Source organism: Rhinoderma darwinii, chromosome 7 (assembly GCF_050947455.1).
Source record: "Rhinoderma darwinii isolate aRhiDar2 chromosome 7, aRhiDar2.hap1, whole genome shotgun sequence".
Classification (NCBI taxonomy): domain Eukaryota; kingdom Metazoa; phylum Chordata; class Amphibia; order Anura; family Rhinodermatidae; genus Rhinoderma; species Rhinoderma darwinii.
The window spans coordinates 143,602,675-143,622,794 of NC_134693.1; the positions used below are offsets into that span (position 1 = coordinate 143,602,675).

Below are 20,120 nucleotides of genomic sequence, written 5' to 3' on the forward strand. Positions count from 1 at the left end.
GGGGGACATCAGTACAGGGGGAGAACAGGGGGGACATCAGTACAGGAGGAGAACAGGAGGGACATCAGTACAGGAGGAGAACAGGGGGGACATCAGTACAGGAGGAGAACAGGAGGGACATCAGTACAGGAGGAGAACAGGGGAGACATCAGTACAGGAGGAGAACAGGGGGGACATCAGTACAGGAGGAGAACAGGGGGGACATCAGTACAGGAGGAGAACAGGAGGGACATCAGTACAGGAGGAGAACAGGGGAGACATCAGTACAGGAGGAGAACAGGGGGGACATCAGTACAGGAGGAGAACAGGGGACATCAGTACAGGAGGAGAACAGGGGGGACATCAGTACAGGAGGAGAACAGGGGGGACATCAGTACAGGAGGAGAACAGGGGGGACATCAGTACAGGAGGAGAACAGGAGGGACATCAGTACAGGAGGAGAACAGGGGAGACATCAGTACAGGAGGAGAACAGGGGGGACATCAGTACAGGAGGAGAACAGGGGGGACATCAGTACAGGAGGAGAACAGGGGGGACATCAGTACAGGAGGAGAACAGGGGGGACATCAGTACAGGAGGAGAACAGGGGGGACATCAGTACAGGAGGAGAACAGGGGACATCAGTACAGGAGGAGAACAGGGGGGACATCAGTACAGGAGGAGAACAGGGGGGACATCAGTACAGGAGGAGAACAGGGGGGACATCAGTACAGGAGGAGAACAGGAGGGACATCAGTACAGGAGGAGAACAGGGGAGACATCAGTACAGGAGGAGAACAGGGGAGACATCAGTACAGGAGGAGAACAGGGGAGACATCAGTACAGGAGGAGAACAGGGGGGACATCAGTACAGGAGGAGAACAGGGGGGACATTAGTACAGGAGGAGAACAGGGGGGACATCAGTACAGGAGGAGAACAGGGGGGACATCAGTACAGGAGGAGAACAGGGGGGACATCAGTACAGGAGGAGAACAGGGGACATCAGTACAGGAGGAGAACAGGGAGACATCAGTACAGGAGGAGAACAGGGGGGACATCAGTACAGGAGGAGAACAGGAGGGACATCGGTACAGGAGGAGAACAGGGGAGACATCGGTACAGGAGGAGAACAGGGGAGACATCGGTACAGGAGGAGAACAGGGGGGACATCAGTACAGGAGGAGAACAGGGGGGACATCAGTACAGGAGGAGAACAGGGGGGACATCAGTACAGGAGGAGAACAGGGGGGACATCAGTACAGGAGGAGAACAGGAGGGACATCAGTACAGGAGGAGAACAGGGGAGACATCAGTACAGGAGGAGAACAGGGGGGACATCAGTACAGGAGGAGAACAGGGGGGACATCAGTACAGGAGGAGAACAGGGGGGACATCAGTACAGGAGGAGAACAGGGGACATCAGTACAGGAGGAGAACAGGGGGGACATCAGTACAGGAGGAGAACAGGGGGGACATCAGTACAGGAGGAGAACAGGGGGGACATCAGTACAGGAGGAGAACAGGGGGGACATCAGTACAGGAGGAGAACAGGGGGGACATCAGTACAGGAGGAGAACAGGGGGGACATCAGTACAGGAGGAGAACAGGGGAGACATCAGTACAGGAGGAGAACAGGAGGGACATCAGTACAGGAGGAGAACAGGGGGGACATCAGTACAGGAGGAGAACAGGGGAGACATCAGTACAGGAGGAGAACAGGGGGGACATCAGTACAGGAGGAGAACAGGGGGGACATCGGTACAGGAGGAGAACAGGGGACATCGGTACAGGAGGAGAACAGGGGGGACATCAGTACAGGAGGAGAACAGGGGGGACATCAGTACAGGAGGAGAACAGGAGGGACATCAGTACAGGAGGAGAACAGGGGAGACATCAGTACAGGAGGAGAACAGGGGGGACATCAGTACAGGAGGAGAACAGGAGGGACATCAGTACAGGAGGAGAACAGGGGACATCAGTACAGGAGGAGAACAGGGGGACATCAGTACAGGAGGAGAACAGGGGGGACATCAGTACAGGAGGAGAACAGGGGACATCAGTACAGGAGGAGAACAGGGGGACATCAGTACAGGAGGAGATTATAGGGGGACATTTATTTCTATTGCTTATATGGCGCCAACGTATTCTGCAGCGCTGTATTCCTGATCTGTATGTTTTTGGAGTGTGGGAGGAGACCGGACTACCAGGAGGAAACCCACAAGGCACCACTGCCCATAAATTCTAGGGCCCCTCAGAGCCACCACCTTCCTTACCACCCTCCGCCATATGTAATAACACTGTATCTGTCTATAGTGGCCGTAGCTCCATATAGTGCATCATTATCCGTGTACTCCGCGCCTCTGCCCCTCCCAGTGCACTGATTCTTCGCCACTACAACCCCTATCGCTCTGCACTCTCTATAACATACGAGACATTCAGCTTTTTGTCCTTCGTCACCCCCAGAAGCTGCATTCACTCTGCTCCTGTACTGGGAGACGCTGCAGTGGGAGGATCGCTCCCTACGGGAGTTCCTTCATTATCCCGCCCAGAGCGAGTGGCAGCGGAAGGAAAGTCTGAGTCGCAAAATCATCCACTACTTCAACAAGGGAAAGGTAGGTGATGATAATTATACCCATTATATTATGGCTTTCATTATTATCTACGGGTTTTTTTTCTGATAATTTACCTCCCATGTAGTGAGGTGCAGTACCCTCTCTCAGACTGCAGGTGTCACTGTTGCAGTGCATGTCTATGGGAGGAGTCTGATATGCAGATCTTTTCAGTAGAAACAGCGACACCTACTGGCTGTGAAATAAAGAAAAATATAGAAATACAGGAACTCTTCTGCATCACGCATCAGCATTTTTATCATATTAATCAGTTCGATTCCATCTCGTTGTTTCACATTGAGGTGATGAGACAGGAGACGTGCGCTGGAGCCAACACATACATGTAATAGATGTTAATTCTATGAATCACTTAACCCTTTCTTTACCACCAGCCTTGGTATTAATCATGTTTTCTCCCCGGTCCCTATATCTGCCCCCTCAGTGCTGGGAGTACGGGATTCCTCTGTGCAGGGAGCTGGCGGCTCAGTATGAGAAGTTGTATGATTACCAGAGCCTGAGCTGGATACTGGTGAGTCCCGTGTACCGTCCGCCCTGTCTCTGCTGTAGGGAAGCCTTATGGGGTGTGGAGGTCATAGAGTGGGATCCCCCCGTTGGCTGTGTCTATGGCAGCTCTTCCCCAGGGACCCCCGGTGTTGATGGCATCAATGGACGCCTGTTAATTGCTGTGTGAATATGGCACCATTGAAGTTTTGGGGTGTTTACTTAACGGCTCCCCCATTCATAACGGGGTCAGAGAAGAAGCATGTGGACATGTGGTGCCTCCATACACTCTGTTCTCCGACCTCTTCTCTTATGTCCCGCAGAAAATGGAGTCCTCTTACTATGATCACATTATGGACCAACAGAGGCTGGAGCCCGAGTTTTTCAGAATAGGATTTTATGGAAAGAAGTTTCCGTTTTTCTTGCGGGTAAGTCGCCCCTCCCCCGGTGTCCTTGCTGCAGGTCCTTCATTCCTCGGCCCCAGCGGCACCGTCAGCCTATGCACCCCCTTATTACAGCTCACCGGCCGTGCCCTCCTTGTCTTATTTGCAGAATAAAGAGTTTGTGTGCCGCGGTCACGACTACGAGCGCCTGGAGGCCTTCCAGCAGAGGATGCTCGGCGAGTTCCCGCAGGCTATTGCCATGCAACATCTCAACCATCCGGATGACACGATCCTGCAGAGCGACTCCCAGTGTATCCTGTGTTGTGGCTGTGTAGATGACCTGACATTGCGGACCCCGGGTCTTCTGTTCTTGTCAGCCGGTGGGCGTCCTCCATCGTGGGGGGTGACAGAACGCCGATGACTGGGGCAGAGAGCCGCACGGGGGGAGGCCCTGGTGCACGCATTTGGTTTCCAGGTACCATTTGTAGGTGACCCGGCGGCCATCGGTCGGGAGTTTGAAAGCCCAAGTTGTTAATTGCCCCAAGAGTGGGGGTCCTGGGGTGCGGGTGGGACCCCACTGAGTGATGGCACATTTCACGCACTTGTCTTTCGCGCTATTTGAGAACACCCCTTTATTTGCCGGCCTTCTGGATGGGCAATGAGGAATTTTTATATCTGGCGGATGTCCGGTCTGTATCGCATTCACTTTATTTATAGTATTCGTCACGTGTGTCGCAGACTTTTCGGACCCTCCCGAGGTCTAGGGGGAAGTCGTGTGGCCATAATGGTTCTGTCCTCCCCGGCAGCCCTTCTTCTGAGGAGGGGGGTACAGACCTTATTACTGGCTCCTCGGTGGACACTGGGGTGGAAGCCTTGGAGTGTTGTGGGGTCTCCCTCGGCGCGGGGGGACCATCGATCCTCTTATGGCTGGTGGGGTGGGGGAATGGTTACGCGGGGCTTCTCTCCTTTGCCATTGACCTCATCCTTTGTGCACTTTTTTTGCACTTTGGGTGATCGAGAGCACGACTCGGGCTGTCAATAAAAGGGCAGAGGCGCCTCCAGGACTTAAACATCATGCAACTTTTTAATAGACTTTGTGTTTCAATTCTTCAAGATCCCTGCTTGAAGTCAGTGAATAAAAAAAACACATTCATCTGTTGTGTGAAAACCCCTTCTGACAATCACAACTCACAAGCTGATGGTTTTGTTACAATGTATCAGTGTAGGTATGAGCTATCAGTCCAGGGTCCAGCTGCCGTGTTTACCTCACAGAGGTTTTTCTACGCTAATACATTGGAACAAACCTTCAGCTTTGTGAGCAGGACTAGGTCTGGACGGGTACTCAGCCCCAATAATGCAAACAAGAATGTTTGCAGCAACAATGGGCCGTGTCTGAGCCCCCCCCCCCCCCCCCAGTCCAGACGATCAGTAATTGTCCCCTTTTGCCCCAGCATACTGCACCTGGGAGTGATCATCACTCAGCTCTTGTCAGGGGCCCTTGTGGCCCGTTATGTGACGTTGCGGTTTATTCGCTGTATTGGGGCCGTCGTTTCACGTTGCTGTGACGGTTTTTCCCTTGACTCTCACTCTTAGACCTCCAGATCTATGCAGTCACCCCCCTACCTGACACCCCGAGGGTGCTAAACATGGACCAGGTCCCCGAGAGGATAAAGAGCTTCTACCGAGTAAACAACGTCCGCAGGTTTCGGTACGACCGACCGTTCCACCGCGGAGCCCGCGACAAGGATAATGAGTTTAAGGTGCGTGATGTCATAAACCTGCGGGAGTGCGTCCGTGTGTGAACCGGTACCTGACCGTCAGTCTAATCTCTCCATCAGAGTCTATGGATAGAGCGCAGCACTCTCACACTGTCTCACAGCCTCCCGGGAATCTCCTGCTGGTTTGAAGTGCAGAAGCGAGAGCTGGTAAAGAATGACTGCGGGGGGGTGTGGATTATCACACATCAGGTAGATGGGGAGTGCGTGACACGGTCATGTGATAATCGGTGTGGGATCTGCAGGTGGAGGTCAGCCCCTTGGAGAACGCTCTGCAGGTTCTGGGGAACAAGACTCAGGAACTCCGAGCGCTGATCACTCAGTATCAACACCACAATCTGCACGGGAACATCAACCTCCTCAGCATGTGTCTGAACGGAGTCATAGACGCTGCCGTGAACGGAGGAATCACCCGATACCAAGAGGTGAGAGGCAACCGATTCATCCCTATATCTTCTGTCTATACGTCGCCTGTATATATACCCCTATATGTCCCGTATATCTATATCCCCTCTACATATCCCTCTGTCTCTCTCTCTATATATATATCTCCTGTCTATACGTCGCCTGTATATATGTCTCGTATATCTATATCCCCTCTACATATCCCACTGTCTCTTTCTCTCTCTCTATATATATATATATATATATATATATATATATATATATATATATATCCTCTCTATACGTAGCCTGTATATATCCCTCTATATGTCTCGTATATCTATATCCCCTCTACATATCCCACTGTCTCTTTCTCTCTCTCTATATATATATATATATATATATATATATATATATATCCTCTCTATACGTAGCCTGTACATATCCCTCTATATGTCCCGTATATATATCCCCTCTACATATCCCTCTGTCTCTCTATATATATATCTCCTCTCTATACGTCACCTGTATATATCCCTCTATATGTCCCGTATATCTATATCCCCTCTACATATCCCTCTATATGTCCCGTATATATATCCCCTCTACATATCCCTCTGTCTCTCTATATATATATATCTCCTCTCTATACGTCGCCTGTATATATACCCCTATATGTCCCGTATATCTATATCCCCTCTACATATCCCTCTGTCTCTCTATATATATATCTCCTCTCTATACGTCACCTGTATATATCCCTCTATATGTCCCGTATATCTATATCCCCTCTACATATCCCTCTATATGTCCCGTATATCTATATTCCCTCTACATATCCCTCTGTCTCTCTCTCATATATATATATATCTCCTCTCTATATGTCGCCTGTATGTGTCTCTCTATATATCCCTCTATACACCCCCCTCTATCTCTCTATCATCGTCCTTGCCCTTTCTATCAGCTCGGCGCCCCCCTCACGGTCCTTCTTCCCTCCCGGCAGGCGTTCTTTGATAAGGATTACATCACCCAGCACCCCGAGGATGCAGACAAGATCGGCCAGCTGAAGGAGCTCATGCTGGAGCAGGTATCTAGTGTCGCCTTCCATCCAGGGCTCGTGTACATGTGACGGGACCGTTTTGTTTTTATGTTTTTCTGTGCATCTAATACAGTGGTCTCCAACCTGTGGATCTGCAGCTGTGGGGAAACTACAACTCCCAGCATGCACTGACAGCCACAGAGAACAGCTGGGGAGTCACTGATCTAATGTACTCACTACCAGCAAATCACAGTTGTCCCTTACAGTGAATGACAATGCTGCCCCCTAGTGTTCACGCTGCAGAATGCATTACAGTGTGTTTATATCTATCCCAGAACATTATTGCTCGGTGATGATGGTGATGATGATGATGATGGTGGTGGTGGTGATGATGGTGGTGGTGATGATGATGATGATGATGATGGTGGTGGTGGTGGTGGTGGTGATGATGGTGGTGGTGATGATGGTGGTGGTGATGGTGATGGTGGTGGTGGTGATGATGGTGATGATGATGGTGGTGGTGGTGGTGGTGATGATGGTGATGATGATGATGGTGATGATGGTGATGATGATGATGATGATGATGGTGGTGGTGATGGTGATGATGATGATGGTGGTGATGATGGTGGTGGTGATGATGATGGTGGTGGTGGTGATGATGGTGGTGGTGGTGGTGATGATGATGATGATGATGGTGATGATGATGGTGGTGGTGATGATGGTGGGGGTGATGGTGGTGGTGATGATGATGATGATGGTGGTGGTGGTGATGATGGTGGTGATGATGGTGATGGTGGTGATGATGATGATGATGATGGTGATGGTGGTGATGATGATGATGATGGTGGTGGTGGTGATGGTGATGGTGGTGATGATGATGATGATGATGGTGATGGTGATGGTGGTGATGATGATGATGATGGTGGTGGTGGTGATGATGATGATGGTGGTGATGATCCTGTTTTCTCCCCTCAGGTGCATGTCCTGGGAGTGGGTCTGGCGGTACATGAGCGTTGTGTTCACCCAGAGATGAGGCCTCTTCACAAGAAGCTGGTGGATCAGTTCCAGGTCATGCGCTCCAGTCTGTACCAGGTAACTGACATTGTAGTTATAATAATCCTGTTAATTATAACTGTATCGGGCAGTGATGTCACGTGTGTATTATCGTCTTATAATATGAGGTGTAGACATTGCAGCGTCATCATATTCATAGACCGGCTGCTGTTTCTGCAGGAGTTTCCCATGCTGGAGAAGATGAATCCCTCCTGTCCGCCATTACCTCGCAGCAACATCTTATTGTCACACGGCGCTCTGAATAACGACAGTATGAGGATGCTGCACCGGCACAGGTACCCAGAGGGTGATAACTGCGGGGCAATAACAGAGGCCTCATTAGTGGGGCAGGTATTGGGTGTCTGGATTATAGGGGATTTCTATACAGTTCTGGGTCTCAGCGCAGAGGATAAAACTGCTTCTATTTTCTGCACAAGTTGCAGGAGGGCGAGGCTGCGCAGGAGGGGAGGCTGCGCAGGAGGGGGAGGCTGCGCAGGAGGGGGAGGCTGCGCAGGAGGGGGAGGCTGCGCAGGAGGGGGAGGCTGCGCAGGAGGGGGAGGCTGCGCAGGAGGGGGAGGCTGCGCAGGAGGGGGAGGCTGCGCAGGAGGGGGAGGCTGCACAGGAGGAAGAGACTGCACAGGAGGAAGAGACTGCACAGGAGGAAGAGACTGCACAGGAGAGGGAGACTGCACAGGAGGAAGAGGCTGCGCTGGAGGGGGAGAGACTGCACAGGAGGGGGAGGCTGCACAGGAGAGGGAGGCTGCACAGGAGGAAGAGGCTGCAAAGGAGAGGGAGACTGCACAGGAGGAAGAGACTGCACAGGAGGAAGAGACTGCACAGGAGGAAGAGACTGCACAGGAGGAAGAGACTGCACAGGAGGGGGAGAGACTGCACAGGAGAGGGAGAGACTGCACAGGAGAGGGAGAGACTGCACAGGAGAGGGAGAGACTGCACAGGAGAGGGAGAGACTGCACAGGAGGAAGAGACTGCACAGGAGAGGGAGAGACTGCACAGGAGGGGGAGGCTGCACACAGTGATGTTTAATGAGACCTAGTGAGATATTAGACGGCATTGTGTGCGTTGCAGCGTGTGACTCTGCTGTGTTTTATCTTCAGCCCTCTAGTTGTCCTGAGTTCTGTCCGCCATTCCTCGTCCTCTCTCTCGTCCCACGCCTCCAGCGACACTGGCACCACGCCCACCGCAGTGGACAGCGAGACGGAGGATCCTTACACCATGCAGGTAACGTCCGGTGCAGTGATCAGTAACGGGCGATCTCCACGTCCGTCTATAACTAGGAATCTGTGCTTTATTTCAGATGCTGCTTCCACATTCCCTCCATGCCGGATCCATCACCAATGTTTCTGCATTATCCTCATCATACACAAGCCCCTCCTCCTCCAGCCTCAGCTCCACCCACTCAGCGCCGTCACAGCTCATCAACTCTGCTCCGTCCAGCACACGAGGTGCGTCCTGTCACTTTAAAGAGACCAAAATGCTGAACCTGACGTCAGCGACACAGAAGAGCAAACCGCGGTCACCCGTATGAAGCGGGATACAAGGGTCTGATAATTACCCTCCATATTTCCCTCCCAGGTTCCCCCTCCCTTCCGGATAAATACAGACATTCCCGTGACTTAGTGATGCTGCTTCCTGCTCCGCGGGACCGGCCCAGCAGCGCCATGTACCAGACGGGCACAGAGAGCGGACAGGTAAGGGTTAATGCCGTCATGAGGACATTGTTATTATGTACATCTAGATCTATTAGATTGTAGGACTCATCCCATCTCATACTCCAGTCACATCCAGAGCTGTATTCACAATTCTGCTGCATTTCTGTTAGCTCTCAGGTTACAGCACCTCTCATCTCACTCCTGTCACCTTCTAGATTAGTGTCTATACAATGCATTGTCTACTGTAGTGCATTGTTGGAGATGTAGTGTTTATACCAGGCGTTGTGCAAGCACTACATCTCCCACAATGCAATGCAGTGGTGTGGATAGAGGGACCTATGGTGTTGGCTGTCTACTATTCTTCATGTCTTTCTTTTCTGTCTTTGCTGGTGGTCTTTCAGCGCTGCGTCTACCCCCGAGCTCTGTTCCAGCAGGTCCTCGGACCATGCAAGCCGTGCAGTGACCCCAATCTCTCTGTAGCGGAGAAAGGTGAAGACCTTACCCACCACACACTATGAACTTGTGAGAAGGGGAAAGGTCTGAGGGACCGTGAACCAAAGATCAGGAGCTATAAATTCTGGAACGTTCTACTTATATAGGAAAGATGGCTGACGAGTCATGTGACTGTACATCCAATATGCAGGAGCGTTGTGGCGACCGACTGCGCTTATGTGACTAAATGGGAGGAGCTTACTAATGAGTGGGAGGAGTTTTAATAAAGTGTTAGTGTCATCACATCAAACTATGGGAGGAGTATTCTGATCAGTAATGTATTTCTAGCATATTATGAACATATCACAGCTGCAGGGTCAGTGCTTTGTGTTTCCCGGTCGTCTTGTCTTCATCTCTAATTATCTTCTATTTTCCTGCCTCTTCTGCATGTTCTTCCCGCCCTCCTGGATGTGTCACTGGCGCCCCCTCTGGTCATTCTGATGCATTGTCACAGTCCTGGCAGCTCCCAGCAGTTGGAGCTTGGACAGTGGAACCAGAGAGTCTCTTCCATTTCTTACTTCTCATGTTGGGAGCGTCCTGACACCGACCGGGCCCACCAGAGGCCTGACACAAGGTATGTACAGCAAGAACGAGGGGAGGGCAGCAACTGTCAGGACAATGCAGGGTTAATCCCTAACAATAAGACTAAACCTGACGTCTCCTGACCTAGACAAAATTAACGGGAATCTCCACTATTACTGCTTATACTGGATACATTATACAAGTGTCTACACCAGCAGAATAGTGAGTGCAGCTCTGGAGTATTATATGTCATGTACACAGTGTCTCTAGTAGCAGAATAGTGAGTGCAGCTCTGGAGTATAATACAGGATGTAACTCAGGATCAGTACAGGATAAGTAATGTAATGTATGTAAACAGTGACTCCAGCAGCAGAATAGTGAGTGCAGCTCTGGAGTATAATACAGGATGTAACTCAGGATCAGTACAGGATAAGTAATGTAATGTATGTGCACAGTGACTCCAGCAACAGAATAGTGAGTGCAGCTCTGGAGTATAATACAGGATATAACTCAGGATTAGTACAGGATAAGTAATGTATGTACACAGTGACTCCACCAGCAGAATAGTGAGTGCAGCTCTGGAGTATAATACAGGATGTAACTCAGGATCAGTACAGGATAAGTAATGTATGTACACAGTGACTCCACCAGCAGAATAGTGAGTGCAGCTCTGGAGTATAATACAGGATGTAACTCAGGATCAGTACAGGATAAGTAATGTAATGTATGTACACAGTGACTCCACCAGCAGAATAGTGAGTGCAGCTCTGGAGTATAATACAGGATGTAACTCAGGATCAGTACAGGATAAGTAATGTAATGTATGTACACAGTGACTACACCAGCAGAATAGTGAGCGCAGCTCTGGAGTATAATACAGGATGTAACTCAGGATAAGTAATGTAATGTATGTACACAGTGACTCCACCAGCAGAATAGTGAGTGCAGCTCTGGAGTAGAATACAGGATATAACTCGGGATCAGTACAGGATAAGTAATGTATGTACACAGTGACTCCACCAGCAGAATAGTGAGTGCAGCTCTGGAGTATAATACAGGATATAACTCAGGATCAGTACAGGATAAGTAATGTAATGTATGTACACAGTGACTCCACCAGCAGAATAGTGAGTGCAGCTCTGGAGTATAATACAGAATATAACTCAGGATCAGTACAGGATAAGTAATGTAATGTATGTACACAGTGACTCCACCAGCAGAATAGTGAGTGCAGCTCTGGAGTATAATACAGGATGTAACTCAGGATAAGTAATGTATGTACACAGTGACTCCACCAGCAGAATAGTGAGCGCAGCTCTGGAGTATAATACAGAATGTAACTCAGGATCAGTACAGGATAAGTAATGTAATGTATGTACACAGTGACTCCACCAGCAGAATAGTGAGTGCAGCTCTGGAGTATAATACAGGATGTAACTCAGGATCAGTACAGGATAAGTAATGTAATGTATGTACACAGTGACTCCACCAGCAGAATAGTGAGTGCAGCTCTGGAGTATAATACAGGATATAACTCAGGATCAGTACAGGATAAGTAATGTAATGTATGTACACAGTGAGTTCACCAGCAGAATAGTGAGTGCAGCTCTGGAGTATAATACAGGATGTAACTCAGGATCAGTACAGGATAAGTAATGTAATGTATGTACACAGTGACTCCACCAGCAGAATAGTGAGTGCAGCTCTGGAGTATAATACAGGATATAACTCAGGATCAGTACAGGATAAGTAATGTCATGTATGTACACAGTGACGCCACCAGCAGAATAGTGAGTGCAGCTCTGGAGTATAATACAGGATGTAACTCAGGATCAGTACAGGATAAGTAATGTAATGTATGTACACAGAGACTCCACCAGCAGAATAGTGAGTGCAGCTATGGAGTATAATACAGGATGTAACTCAGGATCAGTACAGGATAAGTAATGTAATATATGTACACAGTGACTCCACCAGCAGAATAGTGAGTGCAGCTCTGAAGTATAATACAGGATGTAACTCCGGATCAGTACAGGATAAGTAATGTAATGTATGTACACAGTGACTCCACCAGCAGAATAGTGAGTGCAGCTCTGGAGTATAATACAGGATGTAACTCAGGATCAGTACAGGATAAGTAATGTAATGTATGTACACAGTGACTCCACCAGCAGAATAGTGAGTGCAGCTCTGGAGTATAATACAGGATATAACTCAGGATCAGTACAGGATAAGTAATGTAATGTATGTACACAGTGACTCCACCAGCAGAATAGTGAGTGCAGCTCTGGAGTATAATACAGGATGTAACTCAGGATCAGTACAGGATAAGTAATATAATGTATGTACACAGTGACTCCACCAGCAGAATAGTGAGTGCAGCTCTGGAGTATAATACAGTACACAGTGATTCCACTATTTATGCAAATTCATCTATAACTATAACTTTTTTTTGTTCGGCTTTTTCTGCCTTTAACACCTGTCTCTTTGTAGGCCATTACTCTCTTCACTTTGATGCTTTTCACCCCTCTGTGGGGGATGGGGCTCCAGCGCTGCCCACCAGATCCCTGCGCAAGGTATTATTATGTACTGTATCACATCATCAGCTTTCATGAACCATATGTAAACCTGCATTGTTATATAGAGGTACATCCCACCCCATCTCCCCTCTTCTTCTGCTCTGACTGTGTGAATCTGTTAATAAACCAGGTGGCTCAGGATGAGCTCGATATTGGGGGTTCTGCGCTGCATCATTGTACGTCCTCTCTCCACAGAGCCCCCTGCACACTATCCCGGCCTCACCCACCAGCCCCCAGTCTTGTCTGGACGGCAGTAACTCTCCGCTCTCGGGCAGCGCCAGCAGTGGAGTCTCTTCCCTGAGTGAAGGCACCTTCCCGGGCTGTCCCGATGTGACTCCCAGCACAGACCCCCGGACTGAGGATCAGCAGAGCGGATGTTTCCAGCACTACCCCCCAGTGCGGTACAGTTTATCTGACCCCAATGGGCTGGAACCACCGAAGGTACAACCTTGTCGAAGCCACTCGGCCCCCAATGGGGTCACTCCACCCCGATCACCCAGCGGTGAACACGACGAGGGAAATCCAGAGCACGATCGGCTACGGAGGATCAGGAGGAACTGCCACATGGCCAAAGAACAGGCGGCGCGGGTCGGATGGGATCACAACGTGGGCAAACCATAGTCATGGACCTAACTGGAGGAGCCATGGGGGGTGAGGGGTCTATGTGGGGAGCGGCCAAATCTCTGTGTAATAGGAAAAGGGAAGCGTGTGGTGAGGTGTATGGGGGTGTATTATGGGTGAGGGGTCAGTGTATGGGGGTGCTTTATGGGTGAGGTGTCGGTGTATGGGGGTGCTTTATGGGTGAGGTGTCGGTGTATGGGGGTGCTTTATGGGTGAGGGGTCGGTGTATGGGGGTGCTTTATGGGTGAGGGGTCGGTGTATGGGGGTGCTTTATGGGTGAGGTGTCGGTGTATGGGGGTGCTTTATGGGTGAGGTGTCGGTGTATGGGGGTGCTTTATGGGTGAGGTGTCGGTGTATGGGGGTGCTTTATGGGTGAGGGGGTCACTGTATGGGGGTGCTTTATGGGTGAGGGGTCGGTGTATGGGGGTGCTTTATGTGTGAGGGGTCGGTGTATGGGGGTGCTTTGAGTGAGGGGTCGGTGTATGGGGGTGCTTTATGTGTGAGGGGTCGGTGTATGGGGTGCTTTGTGTGAGGGGTCGGTTTATGGGGGTGCTTTATGAGTGAGGGGTCGGTGTATGGGGGTGCTTTATGAGTGAGCGGTCACTGTATGGGGGTGCTTTATGTGTGAGGGGTCGGTGTATGGGGGTGCTTTGAGTGAGGGGTCGGTGTATGGGGGTGCTTTATGGGTGAGGGGTCAGTGTATGGGGTGCTTTATGGGTGAGGGGTCGGTGTATGGGGGTGCTTTATGTGTGAGGGGTCGGTGTATGGGGGTGCTTTGAGTGAGGGGTCGGTGTATGGGGGTGCTTTATGTGTGAGGGGTCAGTGTATGGGGTGCTTTATGGGTGAGGGGTCGGTGTATGGGGGTGTTTTTATGTGAGGGGTCGGCTTGTGGGTGAGGTATATGTGAGGTGTCGGTGTATGGGGGTGGTTTATGGGTGAGGGGTCAGTGTATGGGGGTGGTTTGTGGGTGAGGGGTAGGTGTATGGGGGTGCTTTATGGGTGAGGGGTCGGTGCCCTCATATTAGAAGGTCTGTGTGCTCGTGCCTGTGTATTAGGTGTCAGATCAGTGAGTGTGTACTGGACGCTGAATAGATGATGATGATGATGATGATGAAGTGTCAGCTCCTCTGCTCCTCCTGCCCCCGATCTTCCAGTCATGTTATTTCCAGCTTGTTTCTTGCTCTGACTGCCGGCTCTGGGGACATTCTGGCCGGTCTGCCCTGTCACCGCTCGGTGATTCCCGCCTCGGGTTTCACTTCTTAGTGTCTACGAGGGTAGCGAGGAACGGTAACCCTGCCCCCGTCACCATCAGACTGGGCGAGCCCTCGTTATTTGTCTTCATATTGTAGGCCTCTGGCGGTGATGTGTTGTGTCTTTGATGCTCCGCTTCCTGCAGGGTGTGTGTTTGTATATACGGTGTCCGCATGTCCCTTGCACACCGCGTGCCGTCCGATTTATGTGTAAATACGATTCACTGTTTCTGTTGTGATATTTTTTTTCCTTCAGATGGTTGTTATATGAAAATAAAGTTTACCACCCTGGAGAACGCTGCCTAAGATGACTGCGCATTACACATCAACCGTCACCTTGTATATACCAAACGTATATGAAGTCACATGCACGCCCTCTGGTGGCCTCTGTGTATATGACATCACATGCACGGCCTCTGTGTATATGACATCACATGCACGCCCTCTGGTGGCCTCTGTGTATATGACATCACATGCACGCCCTCTGGTGGCCTCTGTGTATATGACATCACATGCACGCCCTCTGGTGGCCTGTGTATATGACATCACATGCACGGCCTCTGTGTATATGACATCACATGCACGCGCTCTAGTGGTCTCTGTATAATATACATGCGTGCCCTCTGGTGGTCTCTGTATAACATACATGCGCGCCCTATGGTGGCCTCTGTATATAACGTCACATGCACGCCCTCTAGTGTATAATGAAACCTAAGGGGAAAAAAAAAAAAAAAAAAGAGTACACAGCGCCACATGGTGCAAGATAAACCTGGTGGATAAGGTAGAACAATTGCAAGGAGGAGTGATTGCGCTCACCTTACAAATCCAGTACACCACTGATGTAAGTATAGATTTAAAACCGCTGCAGCTCCCCAATCCAGATGCCGGTAGCGTAAAACGTGGTACCGCAATACGAATAATAAAATTGGAAGAAAATGTATGGATATACAGGAGAGCGCTGCTGCTGAGATACTATTATCAATAGTAAATTCCTTGATTTATTAACTATTTATTAACTATTTACAGCGCTCGCCTGCATATCCATACATTTTCTTCCAATTTTATTAGTCTAGTGTATATGACATCACATGCACACCCTCTAGTGGTCTCTGTGTAGAACATCACGTGCGCGTCCTCTGGTGGCCTCTGTGTATATGACATTACATGCGCGCCCTCTGGTGGTCTCTGTGTATATGACATTACATGCGCGCTCTCTGATGGTCTCTGTGTATATGACATTACATGCGCGCCCTCTGGTGGTCTCTGTGTATATGACATTACATGCGCACCCTCTGGTGGTCTCTGTGTATATGACATTACATGTGCGCCCTCTGGTGGTCTCTGTGTATATGACATTACATGAGCGCCCTCTGGTGGTCTCTGTGTATATGACATCACATACACGCCCTCTAGTGGTCTTAGTGTAGAACATCACATGAACGTCCTCTGGTGGCCTCTGTGTATATGACATTACATGCACGCTCTCTGGTGGCCTCTGTATAACATCACTTGCGCACCCCCTGGTGGTCTCTGTGTATATGACATCACATACACGCCCTCTGGTGGCCTCTGTGTATAACATCACATGCACACCCACTGCTGACCGCTGTGTATATGACATTACATGCTTGCCCTCTGGTGGCCTTTGTATATATGATATCACATGCACGCCCTCTGGTGGTCTCTGTGTCTATGACATCACATGCACGCCCTCTGGTGGTCTCGTGTCTATGACATCACATGCACGCCCTCTGGTGGTCTCTGTGTATATGACATCACATGCACGCCCTCTGGTGGCCTCTGTGTAGAACATCACACTCTACTGGGGCCGCACCATTGGTCGAGGTCCATTCCAATCTATCTTAAAAATGTTCTCCTGAACGCGGCAGAACAGTAAAATAGGCAGAAATGGAGTCAGTGATGTTACTCAACCAGAGATCGGTGCAGCCAGAGAAAGTCCAGTGCCGCTTACAATCACTTGTGTGAAAACGGACTCCCAGCTGCGCCTCGCCAGCCACTATGGGCGCCTCACTGTCTGAGAAGCGCTGCTCTTGAGGCCTTTGTGTATTTGTGGACAGAAACTTGAGAATATCGGAAAAATATTGAATATAAAAAATAAGGAATGAAGCAATTAATGTAAATAATCCATAGACAACAATATATTCATTAAAAACCTCTTCAACCGTGCTGTGTATCAGGTTATCTGTACCCCAGGGGCGACCATTATGGCTGCTGTGTCCACATCGTCTATTAGTCCAGATTTACTGGCACAATTCAGCTGGAAACAGTCAGCAAGCTTGTGGGGAGACACCCCTTACAGCTATGATACAGAAAAAGGCCATACTTGCAAATGGACACAGCCAGGTCAGAAACGCTGATGAAGGAGTGAGCAGGTGCTTTAAATAATAATAGCCACTCCCACTGGTCTTGAGGGGAGGGGCATGTGGTGCATGGGATGTGTAGTAAATAATAATAACCACTCCCACTAGTCTTGAGGGGAGGGGCATGTGGTGCATGGGATGTGTAGTAAATAATAATAACCACTCCCACTAGTCTTGAGGGGAGGGGCATGTGGTGCATGGAATGTGTAGTAAGAAATAATAAATGAATAGTGTGTGCTGGGAGAGCATGGTGTGTTGTTGTTTGGCATAGTAAGCAGGGTAGCCCGCTCTATGAACTATCAAGGCGTCACAAATAGGCTTCTACCTGGCTATGCACTTTGTGCCTCATGACGTACACATTATCCCTCCATGTTTCACACACTTGCACCCCATTATCCATTTATTTGTATTGAGGCACTTCACTCATTACTGCCCCCTATATTTCACTTATAGTATTACACTTGCACACACACTATTCATTTATTATTTCTTACTACACATTCCATGCACCACATGCCCCTCCCCTCAAGACTAGTGGGAGTGGCTATTATTTACTACACATCCCATGCACCACATGCCCCTCCTCTCAAGACCAGTGGGAGTGGCTATTATTATTTAAAGCACCTGCTCACTCCTTCATCAGCGTTTCTGGCCTGGCTGTGTCCATTTGTTAAGTATGGCCTTTTTCGGTGTTTTTGTATATGTCCCCTTGTTTTTATCGGTTCTAGCTATGATACAGGGGGGGCAATTACATCAGATGACTATAGAGCCCGGAGTAATGATGACCTGTAGATCCCCAGAGTGCAGACATAGAACAAGCAGGGAATGCTGGGAGATTTCAGCTCTGAAGTCTGGACCATAAGGATGTTTACAGCGTTACATGGACAATATTATATTATATGGACTGGGAAAATTTGCATATTTGACGGAAAGACGACGACTATTTACTAGTAACGATGTATTTTGTGATTAGTTGATCAGTTTTCATTAACGATAAACAAAGCATTTACTGATATTTTGTATTCGGAATTGCCCCAGTTGTAACGATAATTGAGTTGTCGCCTTTTACACCGGCAGATCGCACAGGACGTTGATCGACGCTCGTTCAGCTCTATTTACATGGAGCGATTATTCTATTTTATCGTCCATCCCCATTCATCATTATCGGCAGCACATCCTGTGTACACTGGACGACGCGCTGCCGACCACCTTAAGGGCTAGTTCACACTGAGTATTTTGGCGCTGTTTTTGATGTGGAGACCGCCAAAAAACCCAAGTTATAACCACTCCCACGTTATTCGCGGCGGTTTTTGCGCGCGGCGCTCAATGGCCACAGGCAGAAAACGCAGTGGGAAACGCAGCAAATGTTCTGTCAGCAGGTCAAAATCTGCCTGCAAAAAAAACTGTGTGAACAGGGCCTTGGGGTACGTTTTACAGGCAGAGTTTACAGGCGTATTTTGGGGCGTAAACGCCTTGAAAAGCACCAGAAAAAAAATGGAAGCCGAGCGCCTCCAAAACTCTGCCCATTGATTTTAAAGGGAAAAACTGCGTTTCATTCAGACGGGGCGTTTTTTACGCCGTCATTTGTAAAAACGGTGCGTAAAAAAAGTCTGCATGTCTCAATAGAAAAATAGCTCCAAAAACGGCCGTAAAAAAACGCCTCAAATAACGGTTGAAAATCAGAGGCTTTTCCTTGAAAACAGCGCCATATTTTACAGCCGTCTTTAGTCTAGCGTGTGAACGTGGCCTTAGGAATATACAAAGATAGTCCATAGTGTGTGACAGGCTGGAGCGCTCATCCCTTAGTAATGTCTATAGGCGGGACAAGGCTCCAACATTGTACCAGTGTGCTCGGACTTGTAGTCCCCCAGCAGCTACAGTGACAGGAGGATCTGACAGCACCGCAGCAAGAGGCAGGCGCGACCGACAGCACCTCGGGAATAGAGGCAGGAGCGACCGACAGCACCTCGGGAATAGAGGCAGGAGCGACCGACAGCACCTCGGGAATAGAGGCAGGAGCGACCGACAGCACCTCGGGAATAGAGGCAGGCGCGACCGACAGCACCTCGGGAATAGAGGCAGGCGCGACCGACAGCACCGCAGCAAAAGAGGCAGGCGCGACCGACAGCACCTCGGGAATAGAGGCAGGCGCGACCGACAGCACCTCGGGAATAGAGGCAGGCGCGACCGACAGCACCTCGGGAATAGAGGCAGGCGCGACCGACAGCACCTCGGGAATAGAGGCAGGCGCGACCGACAGCACCTCGGGAATAGAGGCAGGCGCGACCGACAGCACCTCGGGAATAGAGGCAGGCGCGACCGACAGCACCTCGGGAATAGAGGCAGGCGCGACCGACAGCACCGCAGCAAAAGAGGCAGGCGCGACCGACAGCACCTCGGGAATAGAGGCAGGCGCGACCGACAGCACCTCGGGAATAGAGGCAGGAGCGACCGACAGCACCTCGGGAATAGAGGCAGGCGCGACCGACAGCACCTCGGCAATAGAGGCAGGCGCGACCGACAGCACCTCGGCAATAGAGGCAGGCGCGACCGACAGCACCTCGGGAATAGAGGCAGGCGCGACCGACAGCACCTCGGGAATAGAGGCAGGCGCGACCGACAGCACCTCGGGAATAGAGGCAGGCGCGACCGACAGCACCTCGGGAATAGAGGCAGGCGCGACCGACAGCACCTCGGGAATAGAGGCAGGCGCGACCGACAGCACCTCGGGAATAGAGGCAGGCGCGACCGACAGCACCTCTGGAATAGAGGCAGGTGCGACCGACAGCACCTCGGGAATAGAGGCAGGCGCGACCGACAGCACCGCGGGAATAGAGGCAGGCGCGACCGACAGCACCGCGGGAATAGAGGCATGCGCGAC

The 20,120-nt window shown here is 50.2% G+C and overlaps 1 protein-coding gene and 1 pseudogene across 12 annotated transcripts in view; both read left to right on the forward strand.

The window, feature by feature from the left end:
• The window catches only part of DOCK3 (dedicator of cytokinesis 3), a 115,689-nt gene extending 101,884 nt beyond the window's left edge, over nucleotides 1-13,805 (forward strand). For 5 of the 12 annotated variants that reach the window (XM_075831940.1, XM_075831941.1, XM_075831936.1 and 2 more), the window contains 17 exons: nucleotides 2,444-2,592; nucleotides 3,032-3,118; nucleotides 3,414-3,518; nucleotides 3,643-3,784; nucleotides 5,067-5,233; nucleotides 5,312-5,398; nucleotides 5,494-5,673; nucleotides 6,636-6,719; nucleotides 7,647-7,763; nucleotides 7,905-8,020; nucleotides 8,840-8,963; nucleotides 9,040-9,187; nucleotides 9,318-9,432; nucleotides 9,783-9,883; nucleotides 10,341-10,460; nucleotides 12,902-12,984; nucleotides 13,183-13,805. In XM_075831940.1, the coding sequence (XP_075688055.1) occupies nucleotides 2,444-2,592; nucleotides 3,032-3,118; nucleotides 3,414-3,518; nucleotides 3,643-3,784; nucleotides 5,067-5,233; nucleotides 5,312-5,398; nucleotides 5,494-5,673; nucleotides 6,636-6,719; nucleotides 7,647-7,763; nucleotides 7,905-8,020; nucleotides 8,840-8,963; nucleotides 9,040-9,187; nucleotides 9,318-9,432; nucleotides 9,783-9,883; nucleotides 10,341-10,460; nucleotides 12,902-12,984; nucleotides 13,183-13,608 (2,351 nt within the window). In that variant the 3' untranslated portion in view covers nucleotides 13,609-13,805. Of the gene's footprint in view, nucleotides 1-2,443; nucleotides 2,593-3,031; nucleotides 3,119-3,413; nucleotides 3,519-3,642; nucleotides 3,785-5,066; nucleotides 5,234-5,311; nucleotides 5,399-5,493; nucleotides 5,674-6,635; nucleotides 6,720-7,646; nucleotides 7,764-7,904; nucleotides 8,021-8,839; nucleotides 8,964-9,039; nucleotides 9,188-9,317; nucleotides 9,434-9,782; nucleotides 9,884-10,340; nucleotides 10,461-12,901; nucleotides 12,985-13,182 lie in introns of those variants that run through there. The other 7 variants (XM_075831938.1, XM_075831944.1, XM_075831946.1 and 4 more) reach the window with 3 other exon arrangements.
• A 4,390-nt stretch (nucleotides 13,806-18,195) lies between these two features.
• LOC142657499 (uncharacterized) lies at nucleotides 18,196-19,876 on the forward strand (annotated as a pseudogene).
• The last annotated feature ends 244 nt before the right edge of the window (nucleotides 19,877-20,120 follow it).